Source organism: Gossypium hirsutum, chromosome D05, assembly GCF_007990345.1.
Source record: "Gossypium hirsutum isolate 1008001.06 chromosome D05, Gossypium_hirsutum_v2.1, whole genome shotgun sequence".
NCBI classification, from domain to species: Eukaryota; Viridiplantae; Streptophyta; class Magnoliopsida; order Malvales; family Malvaceae; genus Gossypium; species Gossypium hirsutum.
Genome location: NC_053441.1, coordinates 755,915 through 780,907, shown reverse-complemented (window position 1 = coordinate 780,907; position 24,993 = coordinate 755,915). Strand labels below are relative to the sequence as shown.

Here is a 24,993-nt window from a genome sequence, read left to right as displayed (position 1 = left end):
TTAATTTGTATTAATTTATTGTATATATTTTGTTTAACTATTTATTGTGTTAATTCGTAAAATACTGAATTATTGGTTTACATATTACTAATTTAATGATTATATTTGATTAAATTGCCCAATTATACTAACTTGGATGAATGAAATTCGAAAATAAAACTAGAATTTTGATATAGTAAAAGGGAGTAGTGCACAAGCTTCAAGCTTCGGATATAAATGGTAGTTGGATAATTGGGTATGGGAAAATGTTCGGTGTTTTGAATAATGTTGATGTATCAATTCATTTGATTTAACCGATTTGGTCGACTAATTTAATTCGATTCTAATAAATTTGCTTGTAACACCTAAAAATTAAGACTTAATTCTTATCGTGTATGTTAAGAGTATTACTATTTGTAATTTTAAGGACATTTTTTACTATATTTTGTTGAGGATTTGAAACTCGATAAACAAATACCATCATTTTTAGAAATAACTTACTAAAATTCAAATTACAAAAATGGTTATGCAAGTGGATAAAATTTAAAATATTTGCGTATTTATATTTATGATTTTTAATATCATATTATAAATATTTTTATGTAATAGTTATACCATATCACTTATAATATATTCTGGTGTAGGTGAGGGAGATGAGTAGAGATTGATTGTCATTCGTTTAAAGTGAGACACAGCTGTGGGATACTGAGATTCAGCCTTGGATTGGAGAACTTGTCTTATGCTAAACTCTTCTTTTTCCTTTTGGTCTCTTTCTGCCGCTGACTGTCGGTTTGAATTAAAGGCCCAAATTTGTCCTCATCTTCAATATCAACTTAGTGAATTTGTTATAATATCATTAAGATGGATAAACTATGTTTAGGCTAGGGGAACTGCTGATTTCATATCTCTAATCCCAATCCACTTTTTACTTTTAACCTGACTTACAGGTAGTGTATCGACAAACTTTTAGGTATTATCCTTTCAAGTCAATGTAAATGTACTTCCAGCCCGAGCCTACGATAATTTGGTATCATTTATTTAAAGATTGTGTGATTTCATAAGGGTTGAAATAAAAATAGTGAATTTAACTTTTAATAAATTTAATAGGTTTTTATAATAAAAAAGAGATAGATACAAATTTTTAAATAAATTTAATGTTTTCGATTTGATGTGGCTTGATTAAACTGGTTATAATATGTTTTTTTCTATTTTTTAATCACAACCGTTTTAAAAAAGATCCCACATGATCTTGCTATACTAAAAACTCACATTAGATATTAAAATAATCAATATTAAAGATCATTTAATAATTATATGTCGTGGGATGAAGTATTTGTATATAAATATGTGTTAATTTATCTATATATTAATATTTATTGTTGACAATGTAAATAATAAGAATATTATACAAATGGTTATATTATGTCGAAAACTTAAGGGTGAGGAGTGAAAGGTAATGCAATACACATAAAAACAAATAAATATATGCAAGTATATAATATTCCCCCATTAAACTTAGCACCACCAATGCTGTTTTAGGGCATTTGCTTCTGTTTTTGCTACATGATCTCACTGATGACACCAATATCACATTTTATGTACATTTCGCCCCTCAGAACTATGTTGTGTACGTTTATTTGTTAGATATTAATATTTTAACTATATAAATAATTTTAATTATAATTAATCATGTCGATTAAATAGTAGTTCGACTATCAAATGCATGTTACCGATATAAGAGTATGTGGATACGAGTGCACTGAAATACGTTATTCTTCTATGATCGAAATTTATAATAAAATTATTTCAAAATATATATCGATAATTTAATGGAAACTATATTCATATTAAAATATTTATTGTGCCGTACCTTGCTGAAATACGATTTTATATCAGTAAGACTCGCATCGCAGACTGTTCTTGTTATATGTGAACAGTGCTCGGATCTTAAAAGGCAAGTGCAAATTATATAAAAAAATTCCCCAGACCCCGTGTAAAACAATAATAAAAAGAATTTGGCGATCCATCAAAGTGTGAAAGAATAAAACTATATATTAAATGTAACCCACCACTGTTATAGACCCCATAGCTTTATCAAAGTCATACATTATCTAACATTGAATATTATGTATTTGTTTTATTAGCTAATCTATATAGGGAGGCTACAAAATTATTTTAGGGGTGAAAAGTAAATAATAAAATTTTGTAAGAAGTTAAAACGTAATTTTATCATTATATTAATTCATAATATAATCGACTTCAAAGAAATTCAATGATAATTAAATATGGTTTTAATTTTTTTTAAAGTGTTGGCTTTTGTCTCGATTAGTGAAACTCTAATTGTGAACCTTGTGTTACAAGAAAGGAAATTAGAGATAAATCAAGTTCAATTTTATATATATATATGTATATATATTATTTTGAAAAAAATTATCGATACAAAGATTAAACTTTAGACCTGTTTCGATTAATTTGAAACTTGCGTAAATTTACTATTGGATCGATAACATTATTGGGTTTAAATTTTATTTTAATTATAACATTTTGTTATTTCGTAGAAAATTTAATCTAAATCAAGTTTATTGGATCAAACAAATAATCTCCCCTTGAATAAAAAAACAAAAACAAAAAAGAAAACATAATATCACAAAAAGTTGAGCATATCCATGAATAATCAAACAAGCAAAGCAAGTAGTCATTGCTCCCCTCATGTATTTTAGTAAGAAATTTGGATTTATGTGAATAAAAAAATATACCTACCATTTTAGCCTATTAGACATTGTTAATGGAAATGTCTCCCAATTGATTAAATTGAGTCAAATGGGGTAGTGAGGTGCTTGAGAATCCCAACTCTTTCAGTGTATATAAAATTATACAAATATAGCTAATCAATGTTTTTTTTTTTAACAATAATAGAGGTAATAATATATGTTTATATTTTATTTTTATTTGTCCAAACATAGTATCATTATGTTTCATGCCATCCTCTTGGGCAAAGACTCAGCCCCCACTACCACTTTACATGCATTAATTATCATAAAAGTTTTTGGGTTTTATTTTTTATTTGAGATTTGGATTTTTTTTTTAATGTCCCTTACAAGCAAAAGCATGCAGAAAGAGAAGGAAAAAAAAATGTTGAATAATGAAGATATTATCCAAAGCCAATTATCAGAAAGTTTCATCTTCAGAGAGAGGATATTATTATTGTACATTCATGAAAATGCACAAATATAATTAAATAAGTTTTAAGATTTAATTGCATTATACATCCCTAAACTATGATCTTTATTTTAAATTGGTCCTCAATTTTTAAAACTTTCTAATTACATTTTTAAACTATCAATGTTATATCAATCAGGTCCTTCAATTATTAAAACCATTAATTTAACTGTTAAATGACATATAAAATCTTATATGACATAATTTAAAATGAAAATTAAAAAAAAATAAAATATTACCGTATAACTTTTAAAAGTAAAAATTTTTTAAAAAAAGTGAGCAATAAAGCTTTCTATAAAAGTTTTGAAAATCTCAAAACTATGCCACATAAGATTTGACATATCATTTAATGGTTAAATTAATTATTTTAGTAATAGAATGACCTTATTGATATAACATCAATAGTTTAAATATATAATTAGAACGTTCTAAAATTTAAAGACTAATTTAGAATAAAAGTTAATATTTAAGGATGTATGACGCAATTAAATAACCTTGTACATATAAATTCGATGGTAGATTCTTGAAAAATCTGGTAAATAAATTAATTTAAAATTGAACCGAAGTCGCATATAGAAAAGACATTAGCAGAGCATGCCGATTGCCACTATCACATTGACTTCACTATCCACTCGATGGAAGTGTTAAAAAATAATGTTGTTGGTGACACTGGTGTGGGCCTAGGCCCAAAATTACACATCTGTAGCTTCCCATGCATGAACCATGATGATTAGCACACCACTGGGAAAGGAAATTGAACTATTCCAACGTAGAGTTTGGACGTATTTCAATTGAGTCCAATCAATATCATTTTCCTTTGCACTGCCCATACATGCATACATACAATTTGTAGTTTAACTTGGGCTTTTCAAGGTTTTACATTTGCACTTTGTGGAGGGGTCGCCTGGCTATAGTATGTTTTGGTTTATTGGTGCATTACTTGTAAGGTCTTCGCCACGCTCTCTCTCTTTTTCCTTTTCTTCGAAACTTGTAGGGTCTTTCTTTTGCTTTCTTTTCAATCTAGACTTTCTCATAAAATTTGATTAATTTTTTAAATTTTATTATGATTGCCAAATTTTAATACGTCCACATATGTTTGATAAGTTATAAATCATAGATGATGGTTCAAATTACTTTATAAATTTATCGCCTTTTCAAGTTCACGAATTAACAAATAATTTCAGTGATTCAAACTCCTAAAGCGAGTATAAGGTGTCGCCTTTTCAAGTTCACGAATTAACAAATAATTTCAGTGATTCAAACTCCTAAAGCGAGTATAAGGTGGGCACTAAGTTAAATGTTGAAGTTCAATCAATCATAAATTTAATAACATTAACTTAAAAGTGTTTATTATAAGATAATAAAATTTAAAGAATATTGGAATTCGATTCATAATTTTCCTATTTATACACTCATATTTATTTTAATTATATTCCTCATTTTCAAATAATTATATAGATATAAAATATGTAAATAATACTATGAAATGAACTTACACAATCAAAACAAAATTTTTAATTAAGAGATACCAAATGAATGATAAAAAAAAATAACATGTCAAATGGACTAATAATAATAATAATAAATTTAAAAAAAATTAACAAACGTATATTACAATCACAACTTCTAAATTTAAATTTTAGTTATGAGTGTAACTCAAAAGAACCAAATATATGCTTAATTAATTACTTTTTGAGAATGATTTATATTAATATAATCTTAAAAATTAAAGTTTGTAAGTACCAATAAAATAGTGTTATATTATCAAATTTTAAAGAAATATAAATATTATTATGCACTCATTTATATTCAATTTTTTAACTCTACTTAATTTTGATTGAATTATTTAAAATTTAAAATAATTTAATTAAACTTAAATTAAGTTTGATACAATATTAAATATGAATGAATGTAGGGTATTTTACAAAAATAATACAAAAAAATAAAAATACCAAAATAGTATAACTTTTTTTTTTATTTACCAAAAAAAAAAGTTAAAAAAAAACTGAAATAAGGGCCTGCCACAGGCGGCACCTGTGGTGCCTGTGGCAGAGGTGACACCAATTGTTCATATTTCGGCCCTTTGTTCGTATTCTTTTCTCGGATTTTATTACTTTTAAAAAATATATTATTTTATAATTTTATTATTTTACATTATTTTAGTACATTATGCTTGAAATGTATTAATTTAGTGTGTTTTTTATTGAAAGTAATAAAATCCGGGAAAAAATACGAACAATGGGCCGAAATAAGGGTTTTTTTAATTTATTTAAAAAAACACTAAATGAATACATTTCAAACATAATGTACTAAAATAATGTAAAATAATAAAATTAGAAAATAGTATATATTTTAAAAGTAATAAAATCCATTAAAAAATACGAACAAATGACCAAAATACCAATAATTTGTGCCGCCTCTGCCACAGGCATCAAAGGTGCCGCTTGTGGCATCCCATTTTCTACTGTTTGGTTTTTTTTTACCATTTTGGTAAATAAAAAAAAAGATATACTATTTTGGTATTTTTTAATTTTTTATATTATTTTTATAAAATACCCATGAATGTATGATATATATTTATGCCTTTAGAAATTAATGAAGCCGTACTTTTTTATTGGTATCTAATAATTAAGATTTTTAGGATGATTCAAATATATAATTTTTTATAAAAAAAAATTTAGAAAATAGAATGAAGGAATTTCAGCATTAGTGAGAACTTCAAACCCTTCCTTTACAAGAAAGAATTTAATCAATTTAGACGCATGGGAAATTATTTTGTACGTGGAAATCTTTTATTCCACATGTCTTATTTATTATTTATTTTTAATTTTTAAATATAACTTAAGGTTAAAACTTTTCACTGTTAATGTACTAAATAATTATTTGATATTTATATGGGAAAATACTTGGTACACTATTAATGAAGTGTTTAGACTCTACAACTAAAGTTAGGAGATCGATGAGTATCTTATAAAGATATAGTAAAATATTAAAATAATATTTTTTAAAAAACTAATGCCAATTTGTTAAGGCGACTTGTAGAATAGAAAAAGTGTATGAAATACTCACATTATGTATATATATATTAAATATTTGATTGATTTGGTCAAAGAAACCACTTATTTAGTAACAGAAGACTTATGTTGTTTTAAATTATTTTTAATTTTAATAATTCAATTCCCTATATAGATTTGTGTTCATACAAAGATGGATAGGTGGTGAAGATAGATGATTCTCCCTGTTTAATATATGGTGAATAGTCATTGGATAGGGTGATCATATTAGTAAAAAGAAAGGTGCCAACAGGGAGGTGGAGAGAATGAGGCCTTAGAAAGGTTGAGGGAAGAGAGAATGTAAATTGCTTGGGTTTCCCTTTTAAGGTATACTTATTAAGTAAATTGTGAGTTTAAGAATTCCCACAAAAATTCTTAAAGAAGACTAATATATATTATTTGAAGGTGATGAATTATTTAATAAAATTTTATTATATTTATATTTTCACAATTATTGTAAAGAAAAAAAAAACGGAACAAACACACACGTTGATAAACTCCATCGTGAATACCAAAAACACAAAGTCAAACTTTGAATTTAAAACATAAAATTCCAAGTCTTCCATAGTCGTTGACAAAACTGCAATGATTTTTTTGCCCCCTCCATAAAGCAAAGAGTTTTATGCTTTGATTAAATGATGATAAGATAGTATATAATAATGTAGAATATGCGCCCACATATAAACATTCTCATCTTATGCCATGAAATAGACACCACTTAGCATGTGTGACACCAATTATTAAACAAGTAGAGAGCTCAATTCCCTAAAGAATCATAATCCCATATTCCCTTTCTTATTATTCTTTCCCCAAATCCACATGCATCCATCATTCTCTCCTTTCCTTCCCCCCCCCCAATCCCCTTTATTCTATTTGCTTTCATACATTGCAAGTATGTTGTGTATGTATACCTATCTACTTAACTTTTTCCTTTTTCTTTTTCAAAATATCAATTAAAAATATAGGTTCATATATTAAAAGTCAGATCACATTTCATTTTTTTTTACTAAAAGATGAATAAATTAATCATTGTACGTTAGATTAAAGAGTAAACTAGTCATTCATGTTAAAAATTGGTGTGGTCAACGAAACGATCAAACAGTTACACGTAGCGTGCCATGTATGAAAACTTTAATAGAATAACCATTTTACTTTTTGATCTAATACATAATGACTAATTTATTCATTTATTAAGTAGAGAAGACAAAATACAATATTATTTTTAATATAAAGATCTCCATAATACTTTTATCTGTATATTTTATAATTGTATTAGATACCATATTTGATAATTTTACCCATGTTTTTCAAAACATTTAATGAAAAAAATTATTATATATAACAACTTTAAACAATGTCTTACAACAGATGTTAGAAAAATCCTAGAATCAAATTCCATGTGTTTTTCGAGTAATTTTTTTAATACTGGTTTTTATTTTATCTACAACCTTATACATATATAATATATGCAGTGCCATAATTATGAACAAAAAGATCAGAAATACAATAAAAGAAAAGTGGTAAATAGGAATATTTCATTGTTTTGTTGAACTGATCATGTCTCAATAGCTTGACAACATAATGATACAAAGGACTGACATTTCCAATTTCCAACTTTTTTATTAGAAAATAAATCTTTTTTTTAGGATATAATTGGGTGGATTATTAAACATCAAACCCAAACTTTAATGTAACATAATGTAATAATTTTTTGTCATTAGATGAAAATGTAATTAGTAAAATCACAATTTACAATTTAAGGATAGGTGATAAAGTTACTAATAACAATTTTTATTTCGAGTTAGCTGATAATAATTTTGTAAATTAATTGATTTAGATTTGAGTCATCATCTTTAAATACTATAAGAGAAAAAAATGGTATGGAGTTTTTTGGATTGTATTTGTCTCATTTATTAAAAAAAATATTAAATTAGTCCATATATGTTAAATCTAAAAGTAAATTAGTCCCTTTGGTGAAAATTTCATTCATTTTCACTGTTAAAAATTGGTCACTGTACGTTGGCATAAAGTACATATAGCGTTAGGGGTGAGTGAAATCCGATTCGAAAAACTCGATAAAAAATTTAAAATTTGAATTAAATAGCTCGAGTTATTTGAGTTAATCAAGTTATTCGGATCAACTCGAATAAAAAATTAAGTTTTTCGGTTTAACTCGAATATGAATTAAACAATTTAAGTTATCTGAAAATTCGAATAAGAAAAGGCAAAACCACGTCGTTTTGATAAATGTTTACATTTTCTAAAGTTAAAAGTCAAAACTATTAACTTAAAAGGCAAAACTAAATCTTTTTGACAAACGTTTACTCGTTAAGGTAAAAGACAAAACCATTATAATGTCTATGTAGTTAAATAATCTTGTACTTTGTCTACTAGTTAAAAAATCGGTCCATGTAAACGCAACATTAAGTATAATTATTAAGATTCATTAACTCGACTCGAAATTTTTTGACTCAATCCGATTCGATTCGAAAAAAATTCAAATTGAGTTCGGTTACTAAAATAGGATTCATCAACTCGACTAACTTGAATTTTTTGACTCAATTTGACTCGACTCGATCGAATACCCATCCCTATGTAGTGTGCCATGCATAATTATTTGGTTATTTTATTAATCATACCAGCTTTAACAGTAAAAATGAAATAAATATTTAACAAAAAAATATCAACTTACTTTTTGGTATTAGGTAAGATAAATGATTTATTATTTTTAAACAAAAGAGATAAAATGAAACTTGACTTTTTAGTACGATGGGACTCCATGATAGTTTTACCAAATATATATGTGTGTGTTTGTTTTTTTATTATTATAATAATATGGAGTTGAAATTATGATGAGATAAACATTGATGGAAACATAGTTTTCAGCATTTGGACAACATAATTTTCCTCCGAAAAGATAGAAACAATGCCTACAATGATGATCTGGTCAGATTAGTATTTAGTACTAAGCTGTTTTTAAAGCTACAATGCAAGGGGGGGCCATGGAAGAAATGCAGTGGGCTACGTTCAAAAGAAAAACAAGCACTCTTTTTCTTTTAGGAAAGGAGAAAAAAAAAATGAAAAATTGAATCTTTTTCTTTTTTAAGTTTTTTGACATTTACTTTATTTATATTATATATATAAAAAAAGAGACTTTGGTCTTTGGTAGTAGTAGATGATTAAAGTGTTGTTTCTTTCAAAAGGTGTGTTTGTGGAGGCTCAGTTTAAGAACCCAAGAATGGAAAAGCCAGGCAGATGCTGAGAGAGAGAGAAGGTTGTTTTTTTTTTTTTCATTTAAAACCTGAAGTCCAAAACCGGAGCAACATAAAAATGGGTCCTTTTTTTCTGTTCTTGTTCTTGTTCTCGTTCTTTCTTGTTTCTGCGACAGTTTCCTTGTCGTATGAGCCTCGTAACCATGAAGGTAAATGCAAAAAAAAAAAAAAAAATCTACAAGGTTTTGAAATTTATTGGCTTTGTGAAGTTTTTTATATATATATATATTGATGTTCTTGTTTCATGGTGGAATATAGTGGTAGCATTGATAAGTATAAAGAGAGAATTGGATGATCCACATGGAGTATTGAACAACTGGGATGAAGACTCTGTTGATCCTTGTAGCTGGGCTATGATCACTTGCTCTCCTGAAAACCTTGTTTTTGCCCTGTCTGTTTCTTTTTTTGTGTGTTTTCAAATGTATGCTTGGTTCCAAAACATTGTACATTTAAGCTGCTGTAATAATGTTTTTTTTTTCAGGGGAGCTCCAAGTCAATCTTTATCAGGAACTTTATCCAGGACGATAGGAAACCTCACCAATCTTCATCAAGTGTAAGAAAACATATATATACTGTATTCCCTTTGTTTTAAGTTTTTCAACATGAATGGTCTGAAAATAACATAATTTTCTTTCAAGGTTATTGCAAAACAATAACATATCTGGTGAAATCCCAACCGAGCTAGGGACACTTCTAAAACTGCAGACATTGGATCTCTCTAACAATCGATTTTCCGGTCCAATTCCAGTATCATTTGGACTGTTAAATAGTTTGCAATACCTGTAAGTAATTTCACTATTTAATTCTTTGTTTCATTGTACACATCATATAAACCATAAGGTTTCCTGTTTTTTGCAAATTCTGTTTGTAATATCTTTGTTTTGTTTGTTTGTTTTTTTTTTTTGAAATGTGTTTATGATACTATGTTATGTTTGTCTTGTAATGAGAGTAGGAGGCTGAACAACAATAGTTTGTCTGGGCCTTTTCCAGCATCTTTGGCAAAAACCCCTCAACTTGCTTTCTTGTGAGTGTGAATTTATTTCCTTTTTCTCTAGTCATGTCCCCCCCCCTCCCCTGTACAGTGTCTCAGTTTTTAAAGTCTGATTTCTTTCAGGGACTTGTCTTTTAACAATCTCACTGGACCTGTACCCCAGTTCCCTACTAAAACTTTCAGGTATGGTATCTTTGCTACATCTGTTTCTTATCAATTACCATAAATCATTTAGGTTTAATGTTACCTTTTTTTGTTCATGGACTATGTAGTATTGTGGGAAACCCATTGATTTGTAGAAGCAGCTCCACTGAAGTTTGCTCTGGATCAGCCAATGCTGCACCCCTGTCATTTTCCCTTGGCTCATCAAATGGTAACTCTCCAAAACCATTTATTGTGTTATATATATGTATATTATATTGCTTTATTGTGCTATGTATTAGGGGAACACAGATCCAAGAAGCTAGCAATAGCACTAGGGATCAGCCTCAGCTTTGCGTTTCTCATACTCCTAGCATTTGCACTACTTTGGCACAGAAAGAAGTGTAAAAGGCTGACAGTTCTAAGCATTATTGGTCAGTGGGAACAACATACAATAATGTTTAAAAGTGATGTTTTATGCATTTTACAAAGTGATTTGATGTTGTTACACTTTTGTTGCAGACAACAAAGAAGAGGGCCTTACAAGCCTAGGTAACCTTAGGAACTTCACTTTCCGAGAACTCCAGCTTGCTACAAACAACTTCAGTTCCAAGAACTTACTAGGCTCTGGAGGTTTTGGCAATGTCTACAAGGGAAAGTTAGTAGAAGGTACGCTTGTGGCGGTGAAACGGCTAAAAGACTTGACAGGAAGTTTCGGAGAGTTGCAATTCAGGACCGAGTTGGAGATGATCAGCTTGGCTGTTCACCGTAATCTGCTTCGTTTGATTGGTTATTGTGCTACTTCTAACGAAAGACTCCTTGTCTACCCTTACATGTCTAATGGCAGTGTTGCATCCAGGCTTAGAGGTTTGCTCAAAGACCCAAACAAGTTCTTTTTTGAATTTGGGAATGGAATTTTTTACTGTAAATGAAATGGGATTTGGCAGGAAAACCAGCGCTAGACTGGAATACGAGGAAGAGGATTGCGATTGGTGCGGCGAGGGCGCTTTTGTATCTACATGAACAATGTGATCCAAAGATAATCCATAGAGATGTTAAGGCAGCTAACATTCTTTTAGATGATTACTGCGAAGCTGTTGTTGGTGACTTCGGCCTTGCAAAGCTCCTTGATCATACTGATTCCCACGTGACCACTGCTGTCCGTGGTACTGTTGGGCATATTGCACCGGAATACCTCTCGACTGGTCAGTCTTCGGAGAAAACCGATGTGTTTGGATTCGGAATTCTCTTGATAGAACTCATTACTGGAATGAGAGCTCTGGAGTTTGGAAAAACTGTTGGTCAAAAAGGAGCAATGCTTGAGTGGGTTAGTTCTCTCGATAGACCATACACACATATATATAAATGTGTTATGCTAACATTCATAGTAGTTTTATGTATGTATGATGGAGACATTTGCAATGTGTTGTGCATAGGTGAAGAAAATTCAACAAGAAAAGAAAGTGGAAGTACTAGTGGACAGAGAACTAGGTAGCAACTATGACAGGATTGACGTAGGAGAGATGCTCCAAGTGGCTTTGTTATGCACTCAAATCCTTCCGGTCCACCGTCCGAAAATGTCTGAAGTTGTTCGGATGCTCGAAGGTGATGGACTTGCTGAAAAATGGGCTGCATCACTTAACCATAGTGATCCCACCATGAACCTCGTCCCTAGCAACTTGAGTAACAAAAGTATCTCACACCCTACCATTGGATCGAAACATGATGGCAAAAGTCACGATCAATCGAGCAGCGTGTTCAGAACAGGAATGGACGAGGACGATGATGATGAATATTCTTTGGATTACTATGCCATGGAGCTATCTGGACCAAGATAAGATGAAAATAAAAAAGATAGAGGATGATGATGATATAAGTTTATATAGTTAATGGGTTTGAAATGTAAATATGTCTCCTTTATTGTTTACTGTTCTTTTAATAGTTAATGGTGCTTTGGTTGATTTGTAAATGAAAATTCTGAAGCACTCAAGAACAATGGCAAATGCATAAAAACAATGACAAGATTCGGAGGGAGTTCCATACCGCCAAACGGAGTTTCCTTGAGATTCCAGAAGCACTCAAGGCAATGCCGAAGACAAATCCTGAACGTTCAATTATGTTCTGTTCCAAACCATAATACTGTAGGTCTAAAAGAAAACTCAAAAGTTGATGAAACGCAAAATTAAGTATAGAGATGAAAGCAGAAGATAATAGTCATATAAAACTCGTTTCCCACGTTTCTGCAACAAATTCAACAACCATTCACATCAAATTAACCTGGGAATAAATGATCGAGGTTTATACGGGGTCTTTTTTCGGGATTTCTTCTCTGCAGCTTCTTCCCTGCCAACTTTGCGATTTCTGCAATGTCCTCTTCGATCTCCTCTCTCGACAGCGTAACAGATACACGTCTTCTCTTCTTATTTGTAAGAGCCGCCGCATTTTTCTTTGTTGGAACGATAATCTCAGGCTGATGGTGATGATCGGTTTTCCTTCTCTGTGTCACATCCGAAGCTTTATGAGGATTAAGTTGATCACTTGCTTTCGGTTCTTCATGGTTAGCGATTTCGCAAATACTGTTCTTCAAACGCACTTTTAAGTTAAGCACAATCTTTTGTTTTCTCTCTGAGACTGATGTTTGAGTTGCATCAGAATTAGGTTGATCGCTTCCTTCGGTTTCCTGAGGATCCTTAATGATTTTCTTTCTGTTCTTCGAACGCTGCTTACAAATCACCAAATTATCGGAGAAAGGCGGCAAAGAAAAGTTGTGGAGAGGCTTAGAAAGGTAAGGATTCGTGGAACCCATTTAGCACTGGGTTGTACAATGAAGGGTTTAAAAGAGATTGTATTTATAAGTATATATTTAAGTAATAAATTAAAGAGTAAATTAGACAGATAGTCACTCTAAAAATACTATATTCTTATTTTGATCACTCTAAAATTTCATTTTGTCAATTTTAACACTATCATTAAGAATTGTTCCTATTTTGAGTATTCCTCAAATAAAAATCAAATCATTAAGAATTAGTTTAGGGGGCAGAAATTATATTATCCCAAAAATATTTCAATCGTTTGTTTAAACCAAAAATAGTGAGACTTGAGATTTTTGTTTTGCATAACACATACAGCAAACCAGTAAAAAAAGGCGGTTTTGAATACAAGTACAACTTCGATTACCGTATTCAATTTTCCGAGTTTTTCCTTTACACGACTGAAATTCAACAGGAAAAAATAATAAATCGCTACTTTCCATTTTCCAATCTTGTTGAACGCTGAGCTGAATTCCTTTCCTTTCATGGCTTCCTTTCGCAGGCTCCTTCCTCTTTGCTCTTCCCTAAGAGTACGCTTCTCTCTCTCTATTTGTTTTCGTATTTATCAAACTAATAGCAAAAATAATCGCACTTTACATTTATCTTTGTAGCAGGGAACGAGGTTTTCTTTTTCTGGAGTATATGAAAGTTTGTTTTCTTTCTCTCTCTCTCTCTCTCTTAAAATTTATGTCCACGGTTTGATTTTTTATTGTTCTAATCTAAATCTGTAAATCTGGACTTCCAAGTCTTATATTTTTATTTTTTGTGTTTCCTTGGTACTGATTAGCGAGTAGTTGAATTATTTAAGATTTACATTACTATTGTATTTTACAATTTTTTAAAAAAAAATTAGGATTTGGAGCAAATGTATGTGGCTACAGCAAGTTTACATCCTCCGTGCATACGGTATCCAAGTTTGAGGAAAAAATAAAGCGTGCAGAAGCAGACGCTTCGGAGGATAATGATGACATTGACAATATTCGGAGGGAGTTCGATGCTGCCAAACGGAGTTTCCTTGAGATTCCAGAAGCACTCAAGGCAATGCCGAAGACAAATCCTGAAGGTTCAATTATGTTCTGTTCCCTTATGTTTAATTTGAATCTATTTTAGCAGGTATGCTAATATTGTATTTTTTGGTTTTAATGTAGGTATATATGTGAATAGGGGTCTCAGATTGGATCTTATTCAAGTATATGGATTTGATTATGATTTTACTTTGGCACATTACTCTGCTAACTTGCAAAGTTTGATATATGATCTCGCAAAGGAGCACATGGTGAAGGAGGTTAGCACATTTATTTGATAGAGTAATGCAGTTAAGTAGTTGATGATTTCTTGGTGACTTATTGTTGGTATTGACAAATTGTGTTATGTGTGATTCTTGCAGTTTAAGTATCCGGAGGTTTGTATGAGTTTTAAATATGATCCATCCTTTCCCATTAGAGGATTGTACTATGATAGAGAGCATGGCTGTCTATTGAAGTTGGATTTTTTTGGTTCCATAGAGGAAGAGGGATGCTTCTATGGTCGTCACCAGGTACTATTAATTATTTCTTATTGTGCATTGCTGGAATTAAGTCTGCCTTGCTGATAAATATGGGTTATTTATTACCAAGATAAACTACTGGTGTATGATTGGCGAGAAAGGGATAGAGAGTGTTGAACCCCCATTGTTTTGCCTACTTGGATATATATATATATATGGCATTGTTCTAGTAGAATGGTTTTGGCACCTGGTAAGATGCAAGTTTTTATTTTCTTAGAACTTGTAATAATACTTTTCATTCTTATTAACCACAAGCAATAACTTGAGGCTCTTTATCAGTTTGTATCATGTGTGTGGATTGGGACATTTTTATATTTATATGAACTGTGCTTCTTATTTTTCAACTTATAATGCAGCTTAGTGAGGAGGAAATAGTAGAGATATATGGCACAAGACATATTGGCCGTGACCAGGCACGCCGTCTGGTGGGCTTGATGGACTTTTTCTGCTTCAGTGAGGTTGGTTTATCAGTAGTTGCATTGTTTGTATGTATGCATGGGAAGGCTGAGTTTCCATTGAGGTTTGATTTCTAGCATTGATATAGGATCTGGTATGGGTATGGGTATGGGTATGGGTATGGGTATGGCTCCTTCATTACATGTGATAATGTAACAATATTTTACATGTACGTCTGAATAAAATGAAAAAGTAGGCTTTCAAATATTTAAGTCGCATGATGTGTGTTTGTCAGAGCATTAGTCAGATGGCGGTGTTTGGGCAAAGAGGCTTCCGACAAAATGCTTACACACATGCTGCCTCTTTTCTTTTTTCCGCTGTGTTTCTTCTTCATGTCAATGTTTTTGATGAAAAGATATAACAACTTCTCTTTTTAATATATATGATGAATGTGAAAAAATCCTCTGTCAATTTGCCTATCCATACTGATATGGATAATACATCTTTTAGGCTTGTTAAATTGCATTATCAGGCTTTATAAGTTAGTTAGCCCTTTCTTGAAATATTTGCCTTTTATGATAAGCACATATTTTGTTCTATTTTTAATTTCCTGATTTTTTTCTTTTATCATTTTTTTAGGCATGTCTCATTGCTGATATGGTGCAATATTTCGTTGATGCTAAACTAGAATTTGATGCCTGCTATATATATGAAGATGTTAATAATGCAATTCAGCATGTTCATCAAAGTGGTTTGATGCATAGAGGAATTCTATCTGATCCTCATCGATATCTTGTAAAAAATGTAAGTTCTAATAGTTATGTTTTGGTTATTTTTATGTTGCTTAGTTACAAAGAAAGGCTTCTCTAAAGTTTGACATGTCATCTATGAAATATTTTCTTTCCTCCTAGGAATACTAACCTACCATTTTTGGTGTATGTTTCAGGGCCAGCTTTTACGGTTTCTTAGGATGTTAAAGGAGAAGGGGAAGAAACTTTTCTTGCTGACAAATTCACCGTATTACTTTGTGGATGGAGGGATGCAGTTTATGTTGGAGGTAATTTACATTGCATTAGTACTGATGCCTTCTTATTTTGTAGTTTTTGGTCCATTTTTGAAGCAAATTGCCATTCATGCCTTTCTGTTTGAAATTAAGATTCAGTGCTTTTTCTGAGAGTAAAGAAGACATAGTTAATGGCAATATTGTTTAAACATATTCAATATCATTTGAGAAAGTCATTCAATGATGATTGTTGATTCTGCCATCATATTTTACATTGGTTTCATTAACTTCTTCTTCTTGTTGATTTAAAAAAAAAATTATTAATAACTTTATGGTGCACAAAAACATGCACACAATTATTTAGCAAATTGTAGAGAGGACCTTTTAAAATATATTATATGTTTAATCAAAATAAATCAAGTCTATGTAACCTCAGTTCTCTCCCTGCCCCAGGGATATCTTCAGATTCTACACAGAGAAAATAATATTGCACATGAAAGGTGTTTAAAGTGAATTGTTTTTTAATATTAAATAATGTATTTGCATGTGCATATGATTTGAATTGGTAAGGTTTGGTAGTGTCTAATTTGGATCTATTATGCACATAATATCTCAAGAATCAACTTTCAAAAATTTTGGTCACTTTAATCACTTCGCTATAATTGTGCACATTTAATGTGTCAGTCTTATTCCATTCTTAGTTTCATGCTTAGGAATTATTTGTACACCTTTTTATCTAAGTATTATGTGTTTTTTAGGATTCAACGGGCAACAGCGGTTCATGGAAGGAGCTTTTTGATGTTGTAATTGCAAAAGCCAATAAGCCGGGTTTCTACACTTCTGAGCATCCTTTCCGGTTTGTATCTTCAGCTTTTTATATTCTCTAACTATTTCTTTAACCTGGCTTGTAAAAGAGGTGGTTTGTTTTTTTAGTAGTTCTTTTCTGCTACAATGATATGCGATAGCAAAATTTAACTAATTCAGCAGCCATTTTAAATATTCTCTTTTAGGAATAACTTATTAATTTAGCAGAAGAAGATGAAAGGAATGCCTATGAGTAGAACAAAGCGATTTCTAGGTTTTATTATGCAGGAAAACACATGGATAAAAATCAGGTTATTGCGCCAAAGATTGGTTTGAATGGAAGAGTTTAATTGCTATCAGGTGAGAAGAGTGTCTAGGGAGGAATGGAGAAACCAAAATAATTCTCAGTTCGTAAGTCAAGGTAAAACATGATTTACAGTTATCAGAATCTGACTCTTAGAATATTTTTTAACCTACCCGACTTAGAATTCCCATTGAAACTAGCTTATAAATAAGAAAATAACCAACATAAACTTGGAGGCAAACCTGACCTCCCACAATCTCATGGAGAAAGTGGACCGGATGATTCTAAAATTTTAGGGTGCAAAGATTCAAAAAATAGTTTTGCCCCTGAAGATGAAAGTTTCACGAATTTCTTAAAAGTAGAAATGTGGAAGCAGGAATAAGAATCTTCAGTTTTCTTAGCTGCATTTTTATTCTTACCCTTTTATTTTAGTTTTATCCCTTCCTCGGCCTTTGTTGTGCACTTGCTCTAACAATTGCATGATCATATCTATTGATCGGTCTCCTGTAACTTAAATTTCAGCTGCTATGACACAGAGAAGGATACTCTAGCTTTTACGAAAGTGGATACATTCCTTAAAAATAAAATATATTACCATGGATCCCTGAAATCTTTTCTCCAAATAACTAAGTGGAAGGGCCCAGAGGTATATCGTACTTTATGCTTTTTAGCATTTTATAAGATCTTTTACAAGTTTATTCAATCATGTGCAACTAGATGATGGTAAGTTATTGCTGATGGGAGTATTTCACTGATCTGGTTTTCTTTATTAGGTGATATACTTTGGTGATCACCTATTTAGTGACTTGAGGGGCCCTTCAAAGGCTGGTTGGCGGACTGCTGCTATCATCCATGAATTAGAAGTATGGCTTCTTTCATTCTTAGCCCTCATCTTTTGTGTGTTTGTGGTGTTCTATTAGACAAACTCTTCATGTCTTTGGATTGTGTTTGATTGCAGGATGAAATACGCATACAGAACGAAGATCGTTATCGATTTGAACAGGTATATATTTCTGCCTCTGGGATGTCTGGAACTTTTTATTATCACTGTCTGGAACTTCGAGGCTAAATTGTAAGTTTCTGCCTCTGGGATAATTTGATATTTGGCAACTTGAAGGTTGGTTGAGTTGAATGGACTACATGTCAAATGCTTACATCTGCTGACCATTTTATTATTTGCAAAGTTTCATCACTTTTGCCTACAATGCAAGAACTCAACAATAGAATTTTGACTTTATCCTTTCAAAATTCTTCCTTCGATGCAGGCAAAATTTCATATACTACAGGAACTGCTTGGGAGATTACATGCAGTTATACCCAGTAGTAAGAGAAGTGAGGCATACAAGTTGCTTATGGGTGAACTAAATGAAGAGAGGCAGAAAGCACGCAGTATGATGAAGAGAATGTTCAATACATCTTTTGGGGCCACCTTCCTCACTGACAAAGGTCAAGAATCTGCTTTTGCTTATCACATCCATCAATATGCTGATGTGTACACTAGTAAACCAGAAAACTTTTTGTTCTTCTCACCTGAGACGTGGCTTCATGCACCCTGTGATATCAAGATCATGCCTCATCATGTGAAGGTATGTCATTAACCTTCTCGATCTACTTAAAATGAACCAAAGAAGTTATTTTTCTATTACAATTTCTTTATTATTATTTTTTTCTCTTTCATTTACAAAAATTAAACATGGTACATTTTCTTGTTTTATGCACTTGCTTTTTGCCGTTGTTCTTATGGGACTAATTAGAAAGATTACATTTATAGATCTACTGATTTCATTTCAACTGTCTACATGTTCTACACCTATCTGTTTTTATTTAAGCGCTTAGAAGTTGTCAACGTCATCATATGGTGGTAGTTTGAACCATGTGCCTGGGTTGTGTGTGTGTGTGTGTGTGTATCGAAAAGGGAAACTACATAGAGATGGAAAAAAGGTTATCTTTTCTAAAGAGGTCAGAGGTTGGCATGTCAAATACATATTATATCTTCTGTTTGCTAGTTGTGAAATGACTTGAACTCTAGAAGAATTTATATTTTGTATTTATCTAGACACATGACGTAGTTGTTCTTGATACCAACGTTTTATGTGTATTGTTGTTTGATATCTTCATCCCCTTCTCTTTCTCTCAGATTCCATCTAGTTTGTTCAAAACCAGTAGATGTTCCTCAATGCCATAAAAAGATTGGAGGACCATTTTGTTCAAGCTCAAAATCTGGTAAGCTTATTGACGTTTCTGTCACTGCGGATGACGTTTCTGTCATTACGGACGACCGTGGTATTATGCTTTATGTTCCATGATGGGGTGGGAATGAGTTCATGTATCTCTTGCACGTGATTCTAAAACATCATCTCACATTGCGCCGCAAAAGGAACTATCTGTTATCTCTATTCCAAATTTTGTGGAATTTTGAACAAAGATGGTGAGTTATTGACTAGTATGGTGATGAACTGCCATCGGATTGACAGTTGATTTTTGCTTACTAGGTGATTGATTAAAGCTTTAACCCAAATTGATATGTTTGAACTTTGATTAGCAGCATGCCTGTCTACTGGTAGATGATTGTTAACCATATCCTAGTTCTTTAACGCTGTCCAGCTATGTCATTGGCAGCTATTTGTATCCTTCTAGTTAGAAAAGCATGTATTGCGCTTGCATATTTGTTTTTAATTTAGTCGTTATCGTTATCAGTTTCTCTTTCTGCAATTACGCCAAAACAAGAGTAAGCAAGTTGTCATACATTTAATTTTGAATTTGTCTGCTGAATCTGTGCATTTAACAAACGGATTGTCTCCATTCAGCTTCATTAATTAACGTTTTGTCCTCACTAGGCCTATTCAAAGATTGGCTTCGGACGAAATTTTTTATGGATTTAGATTCATTTGTTTCATGGTAGTAATATTTTTGGTAAATTACATTAGTAGTTGTCCAATATTGGTAAATTTCTATTTTGGTCATTCAATTGCGAAAAGTTACAAAATGGTCACTCAATTGTTTAATTTTATCTTTTTCTGTCATCAATTTGTTAACTGTGTCCATTTTTAAAATTAGTATAATAATAACTTTAACCCTCAATGTTTAGTCTTGATTTTAAAATTTTCAACTCTCAATCTTTTCATGTTGTGTAATTTGATTTTTTCTTTTGAACTTTCACTTGGAAAGTTAAAAAAACATACTTATTAGTCAAATTTGATTGAAAATATCCAAAAAATTGAAAATACATGTGATAATTTTTATCTTTTCTCATTTTTTTTTAAATCCTCAATGTCACATGGAAATATATTGTAAAAAAAAATCAAATCGCACAATGTGTAAATGTTGAGATTTAAAGTTATTATTATGTTAATTTTAAAAGTTATCACTTTTAATTTACTGAATACCGAAAAAAATAATATTGAATAATTGGGGATATTTTATAACTTCTCGTAATTGTGACCAGCATGTTGTTTAGGCTGTTTTTTTTTTTTATATAAACTTAATTATGAAAATATGTAAATGGTTTTAAATAACTGATCGTGGTATGAATTTAAGATGGGTTTGGACCGGACGTGAGTAGGAGAAAAAAATATCATTTTGTTCCATAATAAGGAAACAAAAACGATCGAATTTTGGACGAGCATAATAGTGGACGATTTGTTCACTTGTTAATCCCAATCTAAAGCCCAATATGGAACTCCGCTTAATCGTTCTTCTGATTTCAAAGCCCAATGCAATTGAAACCCAGTCTGTTTCCTTATTTTTATCAAACAAAATTGATCTTGTGTGTTAGTCATCTTTTTTTTAGCATAATATAAAAATCAACCACTGTCTGTTTGTTTGCTAGCTTGCTTCAAGCCTAAGGGAGTCTAGATTCTTCGATCGTAAACCCCAAAATGGTGCTGATTGAACCCCACTACGCTGATGAACAACAAGAACAAAAAGCTACGAATGCCACGCTAACACCATCTGAAACGACACCCGCTTCCGCCGCCTCATCAAATGTGAACGGAGAAGACGCCGCCTCCGATGGATTCGAAACAGCGAGCGAGCGTGACGTCGATGACGACGAAGAGGAACACCACGTCAATAATCAACAGCCATCTGAACAGAAAGCTTCCGATTCTTATCAAGATGCCTTAAACGACGAGCAATTGAAAGAGGTTCTCTCTTCTTTCTCCCGAACTTTTCCTTTCCTTAATTAATCATTAAAATAAAAACAAATAGCTGACTCTTTTTTCTTTTCAAAAAAAATTTATGTTTCTAGAAAGCTTTGGCACAAGCAAATGATGCGAAAATGGAAGGAAATAAATTGTTTGGAAACGGACAATTCGAGGAGGCATTGTTACAGTATGAGATTGCTTTGCAAATTACAGCGGAGATGCCTACTGCCGTTGAACTTCGTTCCGTTTGTCATTCGAATCGAGCTGCTTGCTTTCTGAAACAGGTAATTTTTTTCTTTTACTTGTTTAAGCTGAATAACAGCTATTTATTGTTGTTCTTTGAACTTCCTTACCTTGTTAATGTTCAAAAATATACATATCTTAGGGGAAATATGAGGATACCATCAAGGAATGTACGAAAGCATTGGATCTTAATCCTTCTTATATAAAAGCTCTTGTTAGACGAGGAGAAGCTCATGAAAAGCTTCAAAATTTTGAAGAAGCTATTGCTGGTGAGTACCATTTGATTTTATTGGATTTATGTGTCAGCATTATATATGCTTGTAATTATTTTAATTGTTGCATTCCAACCCCCCCCCAAAAAAAAAAACGCAGATATGAAGAAGATATTGGAATTTGATCCTTCTAACAACCAAGCTGTAAAGACCATACGGCGCCTTGAACCACTAGCTGCTGAAAAACGAGAAAAGTTGAAAGAGGAGATGATGGGTAAGTTCTTTTTTTTGGGGTTCCGTTCATTTCTTGTTTTCAATTCAGATATCAGTCTCATGAATTTACTTCTTGAACAAGCAAATCATTTTTCTTGATATTTCCCTCGTCGGATCATAATCTCCATATTTCATTGAATTGGCTGTTTTATGGATGCTTTACTGTTCTAGATTATTATTCAGGGGTTTGTGTTAAAATTATGAATTCTAAGGAGTTATCATGCTAATGGATAGATTACTTAGTGTGTCCTAAAATAATAGGTGTCAGTTCCAGTATTTAGATGAGAATGATCACGTTTGCATGTATGGTGTATCAAATACGTATGTAGTTGAATCTTATTGTGTATATTAAGTGGCTGCTTCCTTTAATACAATGTTGTGATAAACCAAATTCAGTATACCATATCAATTACCAACTTTCTGTTCTGAGCATGACATAAACATATTCTTAGATGATCTTACTCTTACTACTGAATGCAAACATTTATAAACATCTGATTTATTGGTTATTGGCCTCCGTCTCCAATTGAATACTATGGACTTTAAATCCCATGTCATATGATCGAATTATCGGCTTTATCTGTGTGTAATCTACATTTGTTGCATACCAATCATTGAATATGTTTGAATCTTGCATATCATCATAGGCTTTGAGAACTATTGTAAAATTGAAACAATTTGCCACGTTGAGGAAGTGATTTTTTATTTTTGTTCTAAGCATTTTTTTTCCTTGCCAAATAGGAATTGTTTTACTTGTAACACATGTTCATTATTTGATCAATTACTGTGGGTATCGTAGCAATGGGAAGAATATTGAGGTTAAATTTAATTTGATGATGCTGCATATTAATGGCATAACATTGTATATCAAACTACCAAATTAGATCCTTGGTAGAATTGTTGAAAGCTATCATTTATCATTCCACATGCATCACTAACTGCATTTAAATATATGTATTTCGAGCAGCAAAACTAAAAGAATTGGGCAACTCTGTTCTGGGTAAATTCGGGATGAGCGTGGACAACTTCAAAGCTGTCAAAGATCCAAACACCGGATCCTATTCTATATCATTCCAACGTTGAAGTGGTCGCTACTGACTACTGATATTTTGTTTGATGGTAAATGCAGTTGAAAAAAGTGCAAGGTAAAGGCTTGAGAAGTTGATTTGCAAGTAAATTTGGAGCACTTAAGGGGAAATATATATTTGTTTATTTATTGAAGAGTTGCATTTGATAGGTCGTTGCAAGCACAATTTGGTTCATTAGGATGCCAATAGTTATAGCAGTGGTTTGCTTCAGTGAAATTGAATGTCTATTGTACTGCCATTCCTTGGTCGGCATGAATTGCAGATGTAATAAAAGAAATATGGAATTTACCTTTCTACCATTTAGTTGTTTTGGGTTTTAAAATGTGGATCACTCTTAATCTAATAATCCAATTAAACAACTTTTCTACATCACTAACTTCTTTTTATTCAGTGAACTATAGTTACTAATCTAAAAAAATAGAATGTCGCAAAGAAAAGGGAAATAAAAATGAAGAATACATAGATTTTACGTGAAAATTTTTTCGGGAAAAAATCACAGGCACAGGGAAAAAAATTCATTATGTCGAATTTGAATAATTATAAGCGGAGTAGATTAGGTCTATTCATAGGCTTGTAAAACCATATTTTAATAAGAGTGTAGTAAGATTGAAACACATTATTCTAATCAATATCAAATAGATGGAGTTTAATAAGATTTAAAAAATCTTATTCTAAAATAAAATAAAAAAGTGTAGTTTTATATGAATTTTACTTTTATTTTTATTTTATCATTGTATTTTATTTAAATAAAAATTTGAGTCACTCAATTCTAAAAAGTTCAAACTCTTTTTTTCTGTGGGGCTGCAAACAATTGCAAATTTATCTCCTCTTACCATAATAATATTGTAGTTAGAATTTTAGAAAAATTATAAATAAATTTTTTTGTTAAAAAATTATTCATAGAAAAAGTAATAAATTTTTTATTAAAATTTATAAAAATATAGAGTTTTTAAATAAAAATTCCTATTCCTTTTATAGATTTTTATGTTTTTTTTTAGATTTTCTAATTTTTGTATAATTCTTAAAAATCAATTAAGTTGTGCTATAGGAAAAAAATCAAATTAAATCTTTCATCTTAGCTTTTTCTAACATCAATTGTGACATCATTATCTTCTCCTTGTCAAACTTTGTATCATCATTTAATGGTGTTACAATAGTTTAAAAACTATACTTTTAAGAACTTAATTTTCAATTTATTGCACTTTCAATTAAATATTTAATTGACTTTTTTATTAATTTACAGAAACTTTTTAGCTTTTAAACTCTAACATTTTAATTATTTATAATAATATAATATTATAACCTAACACCATTTACAATTTATTTCATGTCCAATATATATGTATATATGCTCATTATATAATTTTTAAGTTCGAGTTCTATTATTCGTATTTATAATGTTTATATATATAAATATTATCCAATTTTTAATTTATTATGTATTATGTTAATTGGATTCTATGATTAAATAATATTTATAATATATGTAATGTATTAATTACACTTTAAAAAAA

General features: G+C 31.0%; 3 protein-coding genes across 5 annotated transcripts; all 3 read left to right on the top strand.

The window, feature by feature from the left end:
• Window positions 1-9,408: 9,408 nt before the first annotated feature.
• Window positions 9,409-12,630, top strand: LOC107907463 (probable LRR receptor-like serine/threonine-protein kinase At2g23950). Of its 2 annotated transcripts, XM_016834860.2 has the most exons (11): window positions 9,409-9,672; window positions 9,782-9,914; window positions 10,005-10,076; window positions 10,162-10,305; window positions 10,476-10,547; window positions 10,638-10,697; window positions 10,787-10,887; window positions 10,958-11,089; window positions 11,178-11,522; window positions 11,603-11,982; window positions 12,092-12,630. In XM_016834860.2, exons 1-11 carry the CDS (start codon window positions 9,507-9,509, stop codon window positions 12,491-12,493), a joined length of 2,007 nt encoding a protein of 668 aa, XP_016690349.2. In that variant the 5' UTR covers window positions 9,409-9,506; the 3' UTR covers window positions 12,494-12,630. The 2 variants fall into 2 exon arrangements, with proteins under 2 accessions (XP_016690349.2, XP_016690348.2); XM_016834859.2 differs by having other exon boundaries at window positions 9,782-10,076.
• Window positions 12,631-13,738: 1,108 nt separating this feature from the next.
• On the top strand, window positions 13,739-20,181 carry LOC107941408 (5'-nucleotidase domain-containing protein DDB_G0275467). Of its 2 annotated transcripts, none has more exons than XM_041092988.1 (14): window positions 13,739-13,995; window positions 14,080-14,113; window positions 14,319-14,528; window positions 14,614-14,750; window positions 14,853-15,002; window positions 15,368-15,469; window positions 16,047-16,211; window positions 16,354-16,464; window positions 17,169-17,266; window positions 18,041-18,164; window positions 18,292-18,381; window positions 18,477-18,521; window positions 18,784-19,104; window positions 19,656-20,181. In XM_041092988.1, exons 1-14 carry the CDS (start codon window positions 13,951-13,953, stop codon window positions 19,701-19,703), a joined length of 1,680 nt encoding a protein of 559 aa, XP_040948922.1. In that variant the 5' UTR covers window positions 13,739-13,950; the 3' UTR covers window positions 19,704-20,181. The 2 variants fall into 2 exon arrangements, with proteins under 2 accessions (XP_040948922.1, XP_040948921.1); XM_041092987.1 differs by having other exon boundaries at window positions 14,077-14,113.
• Window positions 20,182-21,291: 1,110 nt separating this feature from the next.
• LOC107907465 (tetratricopeptide repeat protein 1) lies at window positions 21,292-23,778 on the top strand. The gene is made up of 5 exons (XM_016834863.2): window positions 21,292-21,663; window positions 21,768-21,947; window positions 22,049-22,175; window positions 22,279-22,392; window positions 23,359-23,778. The coding sequence occupies exons 1-5, from the start codon at window positions 21,397-21,399 to the stop codon at window positions 23,472-23,474; spliced, it is 804 nt and encodes a 267-aa protein (XP_016690352.1). The 5' UTR covers window positions 21,292-21,396; the 3' UTR covers window positions 23,475-23,778.
• The last annotated feature ends 1,215 nt before the right edge of the window (window positions 23,779-24,993 follow it).